We start from the raw sequence: 13,514 nt of genomic DNA on the forward strand, positions 1-13,514 counted from the left end.
TGCAATATATATATATATATATATATATATATATATATATATATATATATATATATATATTATGAAGGATATAAGAGAGAAAGTGAGAGAAACTTTATTTTACTTTATAAATAGTTTCTTTAATATTCATATTTTTATTTTTGAAATATTATTGGTTAATTTAAACACAGATTAAATTTATATTGTATATATGGTGTCCAGTTAAAACTATTGTTTTTCTAATTTATTTCTACTTAATATAATATGGTTTTAATCATTAACAATAAAGTATTCAATAATCTCATTGACTTTTATAAAATTTAAAGAAAACTATAATGTACAGAAAATTTATTAGTTAATTATAATTTGTAAGTAATAAAGTTATTCAAAGGCACCACCAACAAATACATAATGAGGTAAAAGAAATGTCTAAGAAAGGGATAAGATAAGAATTGATATTGCCTGTAACATCGCATCCCAAGAAAAAGCATATATGTGTTATTTATATTGCTGCAGGATTCAATTGTATTATATTTGAGAGCATTTTCACACCTTTAGTTAATCGAAAATGACTTTGTACATAATTTTTTAAAAAACTATGACAGAAAATAACAATTTTTTCCTATAAAATTTGTATTACTCGTCTTTTCCAACTTCTCAATTGTGCCTTCTCCATTTTGCATTCTCGACACAACTTCTCGGTTCAATTTTGTCTTTTCGATATTGTCTTTTTGATATTTTTCTGCATTCTCAATTCTCTGACAAGAAATCAACCGACACTTAAATGAAGATTAAACTCAAAATAAAATATAAATCATAATTAAGTTATGATTGGGTCCTCTTTATTATCTAATTATGAATAGACAAACATATAAAGTAAGGAAAAAAAATTTCTTCAAGGGTGTAAGACAAATCTAAACACAATGATTCATGATGCTATCTGCAATATTTATTATTTTATCTAATTATTTTATTACATTTTTTTATCGGATAGATAATATAAAGTTCATAAAAAATGTAGATATATGTTGAAATTATTCGCTAACATATAACTATATACATATATATTAATTCTGATCCATCAGAATTATTGATTAGTTGTCTTTGAGTATGAGGAAATTTTGTGACTTGTACGCTTTTAAAATCTTTATATTTGTTTTCAATAAAGAATCTTGTAAAATTTTACGGAAAATGGACCCTACTTCTTTCTTTCATTTCACTCTATTAAAGTTACCTACTTTCTTTTCTTAAATTTTACCTATCATAGTTTTTTAAATTGAAAAAAGAAAAGTAAAATATTTATTTTTAACCTAAAAGGAAGAAGAAAGCAACAAGAAAAAAAAAGACAGGGAGTCTGGTACCCGTGAAGTGGTTTGTGACAGGATCCAAATTAAGGCTGAAACCATTGTCGATCCCAATATCCATATTAATGTGTTGGAAGGACAAGTGTCTGAAAAATGCTACAACGTTAGCTCAAAGAACAATCTAGAAGTGAACAAGAGAAACAAGGTAAGGAAAATTCGTAATTTTTTTTGATTTAATTAGTCAGATTATACTCATTTTTATCTTGATGTGTCAGTTTGGTACCACTTTTTAAAAAGGTATCAATTGAGTTCCAATTTTTGAAATTATACTTCAATTTAATCTTTTTTAGCAAAAAAGTTATTAATAACGTATTCATATTTAAAATAATTTATAAAATGAAGTATTGATATTTATATTAAAATTTAATGGTAAACGTCATGAATTAAGTTAACAACTTTAATCATTTTTGTTTAAAGGGACTTGATTAAGACACTTTTTTAAAAAATTAGGACTAGATTGACACATTTTTTAAAACAATTACCAAATTAACACATCTGAACAAAAATAGATATCATCCGACTAATTAAACTTTTTTTTCTCTTTAATCTCTGTCCAAAATATTCAACCCTCGTCAATTCTGAAAATGCTCAGACATTGAATATGTTATTAAAAGAAATTATTAAAATTCATGTGTAATTTATTTTTACCCGATACATTCTCTTCCTTAACTTTTAACCTACAACTTGTTATGGGGAATTTTTTTTACCTTGTTCTGTATTTGCAGTCTTTATTACTATTGTTGCCTCCTTTTCAAGGCATCACCACTTGTGAATGACATATGTTGTTTAAACAGTAAAAAAAAAAGTGTAATCTTATTAGACCATATCAATAGGAAGGAATTATTATAATGTGAGTTGGCAATCACTATAATTTATTTGTATAGGATATAATCATAATACTAAATGATTAGGACTCATAATTACTTAACATTTTACTTCAATTATTCGGATATATAGTATGTATTTCACATAACTTATCTGATGTATGATATATTCTCAGTCAATATTAACAGTATTTTGATAAAGAAAAAAAAAACTCTCAAAAATCTAAAATGTAAAATAAATAAATTATATAATTTTTTATGTGTTTAATATTCAATATATTTGTATATGTAAACAATACATAATCATTCCTATATTTAGATGCAAATTGATAATATAACTGCATTTGTTATTTGTTGGAGAAGATACATTATTTTCATAAAACATATGATAAATATTTTATAACTTAGTATAGGAATAAAAGACATTTTTTTATAATAGTTTGAAGATGATAATATATTTAATCTTAATTTTTATTAGTGTAAAAATATACTATTTAGAGAAAGAAAGTAACATGATATTTTAAAGTTTTTATTTTTTTTTTAATTTTTAACAAACACTTTTTTAATTTGATCAACTTTATTTCATTAGGTGGTGACAAAATTTTACTTTTGTGTAATTGTGTAATATTTTATATAATTTTTTATTTATATTCAATTGTCATGCAATATTTTTATTTTAAAATTATACAATTATGATTTTTTTTAAATATTTTATATTAAAAAAGTAAGAATATGCCTTTTGATATTAAATATGTGATAATATTAAGTATAATTTACCGTAATTTTTTATAAAATTAATTAATTAATATTAAAATAATAAAAAATGTGTTATGTTTAATGTTGATTGAGTCAACGTTTTAAAATAATGTCTTTTTGACATGTTGCTTCGTTGAGTTAAGGCTAAAAGAGTTGTATAATATTAGACTTAATATCGATTGTATCATTAAATTAAGTGACGATCTAAAAATGAAGATTTTAGTAAAGTTAGTAATTTTTTGATACGATATGAGTTGCGAGATATTAGAGTTAATAGGGGATTTTTGCAAATAAAAGCAAGAAATAATCTAGGAAATTTTTAGAAGGCGTTGAAAATAAAAGTGGAAGCAATGAAAACACATAGATCTTTAGATTATCGACATTATTATCTTTTTTTAGTAGAACATTTTTGTGTAGTATTAACCTAATGTTGATGGGTCATTAGATTAAGTGTCGATCTAAAAATGAAGGTTTTAATTAAGTTGGTAACCTTTGATGACAGAAAAAAGTTGCATCAGAGACATTTAAGATGTGAAGTTAATATAAGTTTTTCTTTTATAATAAAGAAAGGGAGGAATCCAAGATGTTGAAAGACGAGAAAAATAAAAGGATAATTGGAAATAAGAAAAACATATATAGTACTTTAACCGAGACTATTAATAAAAATAAAGATAAGATGAAATTTTTTTATATCTATTAAATATGGGACTGAAGATAAACTTTTATATCCAAGGAGAGAAATATTATCCTCATTCCATTCCATTGGTTGTCATACTCACAAAATAATTTTAGTCCTTCTAAAAAGTTAAAAGAAATATCAGAGTGCTTTCTAATGTTCTTATTTCCAATCATGAGATTACTTTAATAATTATAATGCCATGCTAGAATAAATTGTCAAATTGGCCATATATTTTATTTTGTCCTTAAACTTTCACCATATTGCATCATTTTGTGATTATATATATATATATATATATATATATATATATATATTACAATTTTCCTATAATTTTATTCTTTTTTTTGTATTTTTTTTAGTTGTAGCTGTTGGAAGTTTCACATCAATCAGAGATAAAACAATGACAATTTCATAATATATAAGCTGAGCCTAACCATATAAGATACTGACATCACTCTCAACCCAAAACCTTAAGGCAATGAATTTATGGGTCTTTATTTTTATACAACGCTCCACTTTCTCATTTTTAGCCAATGTGGGACTTAGAATCACACTTGGATTCCTAACATAAGCTCACTTTACAAACCGATTTGTGGGTTGAGTTAGGCTTAAAGCTCACTTCTAACATGATTTCAGAACCGTTATTTAAAAAGTAATAACTGAACAAAAAGTATAATAATACTAAAACATTACCCAATGTGTGAGTCAAATGTTGCTTGTTACTAGTTACATGTACTTGGAGATCATATCATGGTCATGTTCCCGAATCAATTTTAGCTTAATAATTTTTAGTTAAAAGTTAATTTTAAAAGAAAAGTTTTCAAAAAGCTAGTCTTCGGCATAATAATTTTCTTGATACTATCATCTAACTCGTTTGGCACCATTAAATGTAATTCACAGCTTCATCAAAAACCGAAAGTGCCCAATGTTATCCAAAAGCATTATATACAAATTACGAAGTAGTTGGATACATTTAGAACACGAAAACTTGCGTTCAAACTACGAAGAGTGGAATCTTATTCAGGTGTTGATTCATAAATAAACAAACATACAGATGTTGTTTTCATACCAAAACAAAACAAACAAAAGTTTGATGTGATGAGTATCATTTGAAATTGGAATGTGATGAGTAATATGTCAACTCATTTTATATGGCTCAGACATCCAATTATTTTCTTATAATTTTCAAATTATTTTGCTTTTTTTTCTTAAAAAGTAGATGTTACTATTTGTAAAATATTTTTAAAAATTTAGAATAAATTTACGCAACTTTTTCCATTTAACGATGATTCTGTAACATAAACAGAAAAATTATTCTATAATTATGGAAAAGGTGCAACACAATTATTTAATGAGAAAAAAAAATGCATCAGAATACTATGCATGAATGAGCAACAAATAGAAATTTGAGAATGCCACGTCTAGTGGGCCCTGTGGGCGGTGCCAGAACGATAGTAGTGTCGTTATCACTTTTCTGCGTAGCGTACAGTACAGTATAATCTACAGTACTGTATTTTTATGATAACGTACTTCTACCCCCACACAACTTTCCTACGCGCACAGAGTGGCGCGTGACTGCTTCAGACACCCTTCACGTGTATGATTTAGCACGTGAGAGAGTTGCGGTTAGGTTTATTCATGTGGGTCCCACGGTTAAACCTCCGAAACACAGTTGCGGGTTTTTTAGAAAATTGGCGGCGGCGGCGGCGGTTGCCGCCGTCGTTATCTTATCTCAACGAGCATGAGCCCATGATAGGTGTTCGATTTTTACTTTTTTTTTTCTTTAGAAAAATAGGTCAAAACTTTGCTGTGTAGTATGAAAACTGGTTTCATGCATTAACTAGAGTCAAATAAATCACTCTTCTTTTATATACAAAAAGAATTTCTCAAATGAGAAATTTTAGTGACACACAAAAAGTTACTTAACTAAATCGAGTACTAAATATTTATTTAGTAATCTTGAAATAATATTAACACATACTGGTATATATATATATATATATATATATATATATATATATATATATATATATATATATATATATATATATATATAACATATGAAAATAAGAAAAAAATTAAATGAACTACTCTAAAAGTTAAAATTAATTTATACACAAGTTAATTTGTAAATAAAATTATATAATTTTTAAATATATAAATAAACTAATTTTGTTTTATATATATAACCTCTTATGAAGATTTTTTTTTTCTAAATCAAACCTTAAGACTAAAATGACAAGTTATAATAATGAAAGGAACTTAACTAAGTATATTGAACTTAACAAAGTTATTAAGTTTTATGTAGTCCATACAAAGTTTTTCATTTATTCATGCTTGAAGGATTTGGGCCTATTTTGTAGTGGGCTAAGATATTGGAACTGCAACAAAAGAAGGTAATATATAATACTTGAAAAGTGAAAAAGGAATGGAAGAAAAACAGCAATTTAGAAACAAAATCACCAAAATTTTGATAGATTTTTTTCAATTCAAATAAATTGGCAAAACTAATCATCTTTAAAAGTAGAAGTTGTTTATATAAGAGATTTGTTATACTTCTAGCATAAAACCTTAAAATTTAATGGTTATGAATTTTATTTTTATATATACCACTTAACCTTCTTTTTTAGGTGATATAAGACTTTTCACTCTTATTTCAATTTGTAACAAATTTAAGATTATCCATATTTATTTGATAATCCATATATATATATATATATATATATATATATATATATATAATATTTTTTTTTGGGTCATTTGAGAGAGAATTTTACTGGAAAGATACAAACATCGATGAAACTTGAACTCAATTACATAAGACATTGACATCACTCTCAACCCAAAACCTGTCAATACCTTATATAGTGCTATATATTTTCATTTTTAACTAATATAAAACTAAGACTCACATTTAAATTTTTAATAATATATAATCACAATTTCTGAATGACTATAACAAAATCATACGACGAAAACGAATCAACGATAACTTGTTGCAATATACAGTCACTTAATTTTCTTGGTTCTGGGATTATTGTTAAATTTGAGTTTTTGACAATGAAACGTGATTGTATTTGTGTGGATAAATTTGAGTTGACATGCATGGGCATCATTATTTAGCTACCCACCTCTCTAGATAGCCTCAAAACTTTTTCTTTTTCTTTATTGGTTATGGAACTTTTTCTCCGATGATGTGATGATGATAATCACATGCAATGGTAGCTTCTATGGCTAATAAGTAGTTTCCCAAGAATATACACTTTTGTCTACTCCATGCATAATTCCCAAACCTTTTATCTTCATTTTCTCTGTCATACCCTATTTTTTCTTCAAATCAACGCATGACCCACAAAAATATATACGAGGATGTTTTTGTTAAATAAATTATCGTTTTCTTTGTCTTTGCTATAATATATAAAATCTTTTTATCCTTTTAGAAACCCGTTTATTCTATACCGTCCAATTATAGCCAAAACTCTCCAACATATTCTATACCATTCAAAATATTAATATCAAGTTGACCCTAAATGTGATGTAAAAGATTAATTGTCTCTTTTTTTTTTTAAGAAAGTTGAAAAATGTAAAAAAAAAAAGAATTTTTTTAATAAATAGATACTTCTAATAGTTTTGGATTATTATCATCTAAGGTCAATAGAATTTACTTAATGTTGAACACTAAAAATCGTTTTAACGAACGTGACACAAAAAAAAAAATGTTAGTTTAAAGAAACAAAAAAATGTAAAATCATTTTGAACTTACTTTTAATAAACAAATGTTTGTTTTAATGTTCAATTAGCGTTAGTTTAGTTGTCGTCAATGGCGGATCTTGACTAATAAGTTTGGGAGAGCCAAAATAATATATTTAATTTATATTTTTAATTATTTTCACTAATATAATAAAAAATAATACATAATTTAGTATAACTGTAACTAGAAAGTAAATCACACATATATAGAGTATTGTTATTTCAAATTCTTGAACTATCAATAATTAAATTAGAACTAAAATTTTCAGCTATTTTTTTTTTCAACTTAAATATGAAAATCTTTCCAAATAATTAATACGAAATTTTTTACCTTTAATTTGTTGAACATTAAGAAAAGAATCATTTAGTTGAACGATATGATCATTAGTATTATGTTTAAGAATTTGTAAAGAAGTTTAATTTGTCTTATTTTCATTTACACAAATAGTTTCCCTTTTATCACTTTAAAAAATGAATCTATTATTTTATTTTTTATCAATATTTATCACAATCTAATAAAAAAATGAGAGTTCCTAAAAAAAGTTTAAAATAAAAAAATAAGTTATCACAATTTAATAAAAAAATTGAGAGTTCCTAACAAAGAATATATGATAATCAAACAACAATTAAAAGCCGTTATAAAACAATACATAGTACATTAACTATTAAAAAATATGCTAACTGTTAAACAAATATTTCAGGATCAAGTGAGACAAGAGAATTACTTTGTTTTTTCTTCAATAATGAAAGAGAACAAATGAAACAAACGAAAGAAAAAATAATGAGTTTATGTCTAAGTATTTTTTCTTTTAAAAAATAAAAAGAAAACATGTGAGAGTGAGAGAAAACTCAAAAAGGCAATCAAAAAAGAAAATAAAATATATTTTAATAAATATTTTTATTCTTTATTATATTTGATTGTATATTTTATTATTCATTATTATTAAATGTTATGTTTTATAAAAAAAAAGACGTAATATAATAACCATTAATTTTAAATATAAATTGCATATAATTTTAAAAAAAATTACATAATATAAAAAAATTTAAAAAAAGGGGGGGGCCATGGTCACCCCTCCCTTTAGAAGCTCCGCCGCTGGTTGTCGTTATTAGAAGTCATTTTGTACCGGACGCTAATAAAATTGATTTAAGTAGTTCTATGATAATATTAACTATTTTTAATTTTTTAATAAATAAAAATATTTATGTTGGTGTTAGACGAGCATGGATTACACTAATAAAAATATATAAAGTTAGTCTCGTCAAATCTTATTTATTTTCAATATTTATATTTATTTAAATAATTATTGTCTAAACTGAAGTTAATTTATATGTTGTGAATTGAGAAACCTTGGTGAGAACAAATAAAAATCATAAATTATTTTTTATTTAAAAGTCTTGATTTAAAGATGTCAAATATACTCACTTACGATTTTTCTGCTTTCTTTTTTATATAAATATATTCACACTCATTCTTTATTCATACTTATAATTTGTTAGTTTAAAGAAACTGAATTATAGGAAAACATCCAGCCTTAGTAAAAACTAGAAAAAATACAAATTACATAGCTTCAACAACCTTGTACCACCATTCATCAGTGTTTTATGAATGTGTGTGTAGCACTGACCAGAATCTAACGAGGGTATAATTCAGTAATTGAAGCTTCATTCACTGATTCCTGAGCTGATCTTGCAGTGGATTGAGTTGATTTTGTTGCCCATGAATTATCATCCCATGACATGTTTGGGAGGCTTTCAGTTGCACTATCTATCAAAAATGCAGGTTTTTTAGGCACAGGGAGACTGATAGAACAACTGTTGAGCATGAGTGCAACGTTAGCCATGGTTGGTCTATTGTTTAAATCTTCTTCAACACACAGTAAACCAATGTGGATGCATCTTATCATTTCATTTTGTGAACTGTTCTTCAATGCTTGATCTATAATACTTGTAACTGTCCCCTCTCTCCAGTTTCTCCATGCCTGCAACAATTTTCTCAGATGCAATTAGTAAATTCGAGTTCCTCATTAGTTTTTTAGTATTCAGAAAAGTAACACTCACAAAGCTCAATAGATCTTCCCCATTCTTCTCATGACGAACACCATGGTTCTTTTGGCCACTTACAATCTCAAGAACCAGCACACCAAAACTAAAAACATCTGATTTCACTGAAAACTGTCCATGCATTATGTATTCTGGTGCCATGTATCCACTGCATAAGAATATGGACAACCTTAATTAGTAAAACATGACATGTTCTGCCTATGTACGATAATAGTTTTCTAACTGCTTCAGTTGCTAGACTTACTAGGTTCCAACAACTCTGCTTGTATTTTCTTGTGTGTGATCTGCAACAATTAATCTTGCCGTACCAAAATCTGATATTTTAGGAGTCATTTCTTCATCTAAGAGAATATTACTTGCTTTGAGATCACGATGTATAATGCGTAATCGTGAGTCTTGGTGAAGATAAAGAAGACCTCGAGCAATGCCTTTAATGATTTTGTAAAGTGTATCCCAATCCAATTGTGCTTTCTTTGTTGGATCTATTTGTGTCAAGCAATGAGTTTCAGAAGAGTTAGTATAGTTGGTGGTCTTTTTCATGAACAGAACTAAAGCAATAGAGAAAAACAAGAAAAGGTTAATAATACCAAATATGAAGAAATCAAGACTTTTATTAGGAACAAATTCATAAACAAGTAGCTTTTCTCTCCCTCGCAAACTAAAACCAAGAAGCCTGACTAAATTTCTGTGCTGAAGCTTAGCCAACAAAATGACTTCATTCTTAAATTCCAAGTCTCCTTGACCAGAATTCCTTGACAACCTTTTGACAGCAATCTCTTGTCCATTAGAGAGCTTTCCCTAAAAATATATATATATATCAGTACAAAGTAAATTTATTTGCAGTTCAGTTTGTTGGTAAATATACCATGTTTTGATGAACAGGTGAAGTATATCATAATACAAAATCAATGTTATCTTACCTGGTAAACAGCACCAAACCCACCTTCTCCTAATTTATTAGAATCAGAGAAGTTATTTGTCGCGACTAGTATTGTGTCCAAGTTGAATTGCAATGATTCAACCACTTCAATTTCATCACCGTCTCCATCTTCTTCTTCAAATGTGATACAAGCACAATTATAGTTAGTACAGTTAAAGAACATCAATTTCTGAAAATTTTGTTTCCTTTTTTGTTCTTTCTTTCTTTCTTCCAAATGCGGTGAGTCAGAGTTCCCATGCTTGGAACATTATTGTATTATGAGTCTATGATACAAGGACGTTGAAAATAGAAAGTATCAAATAAATAATACTTAGACACGTACCAGATGGAAGATTTTTCCTTGCTTTCCTTCTGATGTATCTGCTAATAACAATGAGCAGAACAAGAACAACGAGAACAGTTGGCAGAACTATGATGGTTGCAGTTCGCAAATAGTTGCTGTGATCTTCTGCAAAAAGAAAAATATGGCAAATTTGCTCAAAATATGTGAAAGAAACCTAAAGTTTCACACTAGTAATTACTTGAAAATTACCTTGGTGTGGGTGGAGTGAAGGTGATGCAGGTGGTAGTGCAGGGTCTAATATGGTAGTGGAGTCGTAGAAGGGGTAAATTTCAAATCTAACATTGCAACTGGGTCGAAGAACTACGGCACCAACCCTGTCTTTAGAAAGCTTTCGGATACTTGAGATACTCCAATCCAAGCAGTCACCGCAATCTTGGGTTGAGAGGTCAGGTGTACACTGCATAAGACCGTAAATGGTTTGAAAACTTGCAACAATTGCAGTGTCCGTGGCATACTTACGACGAGAGTCACCTCCTGCAGCTTTGTCTCTTAGATTTCTTAGTAACCCACCTAACACTTTATTGAACTCATCCACATCTGTTGCATTATTGACGTTGTGCATTTGATAGGAAGGAGAATACTCCATGGTGTGAAATATTGAGATGTTGGAATAGCGCACCATGCATTTCTCTTCCCACTTAATTGCCTCTTTCTGGTTTGGACAAAGCTGTGTGAGATTGGTTTGAGAGGAGTTGAGGCAGCTGCGACACTCGTCTGGCTTAACATCTCCTCTGCATAACCCTATGGCGTTTACTTTGTCTGTGCCCTGGCCTTGTAAGAAATTGTAGAAACCGTAGTTGATTTCTGTGTTGGAAGTGAGAGTGGATAAGAGGGTGCGCAGGTTGGTGTCGAAGGTGCTATTGGCTGTGAAGTTCACACTTGGAAAACAGTAGTTGGCGCTATGGAAATCTGGTGTGAACCCGGCTTCACATGCTGTCATTACGGCATGGAGCCAAAAGAGAAAGAAAAGCAACCTACAAGAAATAGTAACCAATGCCATTGTAAGCAAGTAAATTTAACAACTTCTGAGAGTGCCAAAGTCTTCATTTATAGCACACACATTCATTTACATGCAGAAAGTGTCTTCATCAACCATTGCCTGACCAAGAGGGTTTACTTGACAAGTTTTATCGATTTGTGTGATGTGTTGAGAAAATTAGTAATGGAACAATATACCCCAATTTGTCCCTCTCCTCCTTATTGGTGTGTGGAAAGCTTGAGTGCTACTACTTTGTTGTTTTGTTTTCATTATTTCTACTACACTTCGTCCTTCTGCTTTGTTTCCACTCATTTTCTTCCAACACAACCTTATCAACCACTATAAAGCAAGAGTCAATATTCATGTCAGCATAACCATGATCGACTTGCTTTGTTGATGCATATGACGACGGATTTAAGACTTTAAGTAAAAATTTAGAAGAATAAATATACAAAATTAGGAGAGACAAAATAATTTTTGTTTGAGATATAAAACCAAAAGATACGCTTCTACACTCTTATGCACATATTCTTTTATTAATATATATATATATATATATATATATATATATATATGCACCACTGCATATGTGCTTGTAACATTAACCGAAAGGTCCTGGGACGAATGGAACTAGATGAGCCGACAGGCCAGGATGAGACAACGGGTCGGGCTGATGACTTAGACGTAATGGACCAACAGTCAAGACTAACCGATCTAAGGTGATGGTTGAGACAAACCGTCTCAATCTGACGAATGAGACATCCTGACCCGACCCAACAGCTTAAATAGGCTGGCCCATAACAACAAGCAAAACGGGTTGAGCTGGGAGGACGACTGAGACAAGCTAGTCCAGGTCGATGACCTAAACGGACTGACCCCGAGCCGGCAATTAAAAGTTTAGTAATATATTTTTTATGTTTAAGAAGAAAGTTTATGAACTGGCTTTGACCCTGACCCTGACCCATATGCTTTTGTGGAGTTTTTTAACCAAACTTGTCTAATTAGAGACTTTTTGACTCCAGTTCACATGGACTTGAGCAAAGTTCTGGACTGGTCAAATTGACATCTCTAATAAAATTATTCTATCTTGTGTATGTCGATTTGTAGTCAAATGATATATCTAAATTACACCAAAATTCTAAAATTTGGTAGTGACAAAACACAAAATAATGTGGAGTGTTCAAATGGACCGCAAAAGATATATAGAACACTTTGGAATTTCAAAACTTCACACGTGCAAACATTTTACAAGAGTTTGTGTGCTGAATGAAGAATGCAAATGACATCTATATATTATTAATGGTTTTATTTAAAAAAAAAATACACATACAATATGATGTGAGTAATAAACAGAGAAGTAACTTACAATACCACCTTTAAGATTTTTTTCAAATTACACTTATATTTCCTGTTTGAAGTGCATGTGTAATATAAAAGAAAATGAAAATATTATGTTAGCGTAATTTACTTTTTAAATATATATATATATATATATATATATATATATATATATATATATATATATATATATATATAATACTTTTTTGAAATAAATAAATAAGTGATCGCAAGAGTAAAAAAAAAAGCTATGTGTAGCTTAAAATAATAATAAGAAGAAAACATACCTTGAGTTCAAATTTGTGTTCTCGATTAACCTTTAATTTTGATCTTTTAATTAGTTTTTATATTTAAAATATTATTTTAATTAAGATTTGTTATAATTAAATTCATTGGATTTGTGATAAAAAACATGTTAAAATAGATTTTTAGTTGCCGTTCTAGTTAAGATAAACTCATAAATATATTGAATTTATTTAAAAAGTAATAGAAGTAGAT

At 28.2% G+C, this 13,514-nt stretch overlaps 1 protein-coding gene across 5 annotated transcripts; it reads right to left on the reverse strand.

The window, feature by feature from the left end:
* Positions 1-8,799: 8,799 nt before the first annotated feature.
* LOC114185915 (cysteine-rich receptor-like protein kinase 8) lies at positions 8,800-11,890 on the reverse strand. 5 transcript variants are annotated; one of them, XM_028073866.2, is made up of 7 exons: positions 11,760-11,890; positions 10,889-11,673; positions 10,679-10,804; positions 10,337-10,470; positions 9,661-10,214; positions 9,414-9,564; positions 8,801-9,334 (listed from the first exon to the last, which is right to left on the reverse strand). In XM_028073866.2, coding segments are annotated over exons 1-7 (2,100 nt in total). In that variant the 5' UTR covers positions 11,762-11,890; the 3' UTR covers positions 8,801-8,986. The 5 variants fall into 5 exon arrangements, with proteins under 5 accessions (XP_085529118.1, XP_027929667.1, XP_085529120.1 ...); XM_085672994.1 differs by having other exon boundaries at positions 9,661-9,898; positions 10,004-10,214; positions 10,337-10,467; positions 10,889-11,844; XM_085672993.1 differs by having other exon boundaries at positions 8,802-9,334; positions 9,661-9,898; positions 10,004-10,214; positions 10,889-11,842.
* Positions 11,891-13,514: the final 1,624 nt, after the last annotated feature.

Source organism: Vigna unguiculata, chromosome 5 (assembly GCF_037176805.1).
Source record: "Vigna unguiculata cultivar grain cowpea cultivar isolate G323 ecotype 2 chromosome 5, ASM3717680v1, whole genome shotgun sequence".
In the NCBI taxonomy this organism is placed as follows: domain Eukaryota; kingdom Viridiplantae; phylum Streptophyta; class Magnoliopsida; order Fabales; family Fabaceae; genus Vigna; species Vigna unguiculata.

Bases quoted from the DNA above. Each gene is read 5' to 3' on its own strand.
- LOC114185915 (XM_028073868.2), bottom strand. From the start codon at position 11,699: ATGGCATTGGTTACTATTTCTTGTAGGTTGCTTTTCTTTCTCTTTTGG. The intron at 10,215-10,336 runs GTAAGATAACAT...ATATATTTTTAG, and splicing joins GGTTTGGTGCTGTTTACCAG to GGAAAGCTCTCTAATGGACA. The intron at 9,335-9,413 runs GTGAGTGTTACT...AAATTGTTGCAG, and splicing joins GGGAAGATCTATTGAGCTTT to GCATGGAGAAACTGGAGAGA.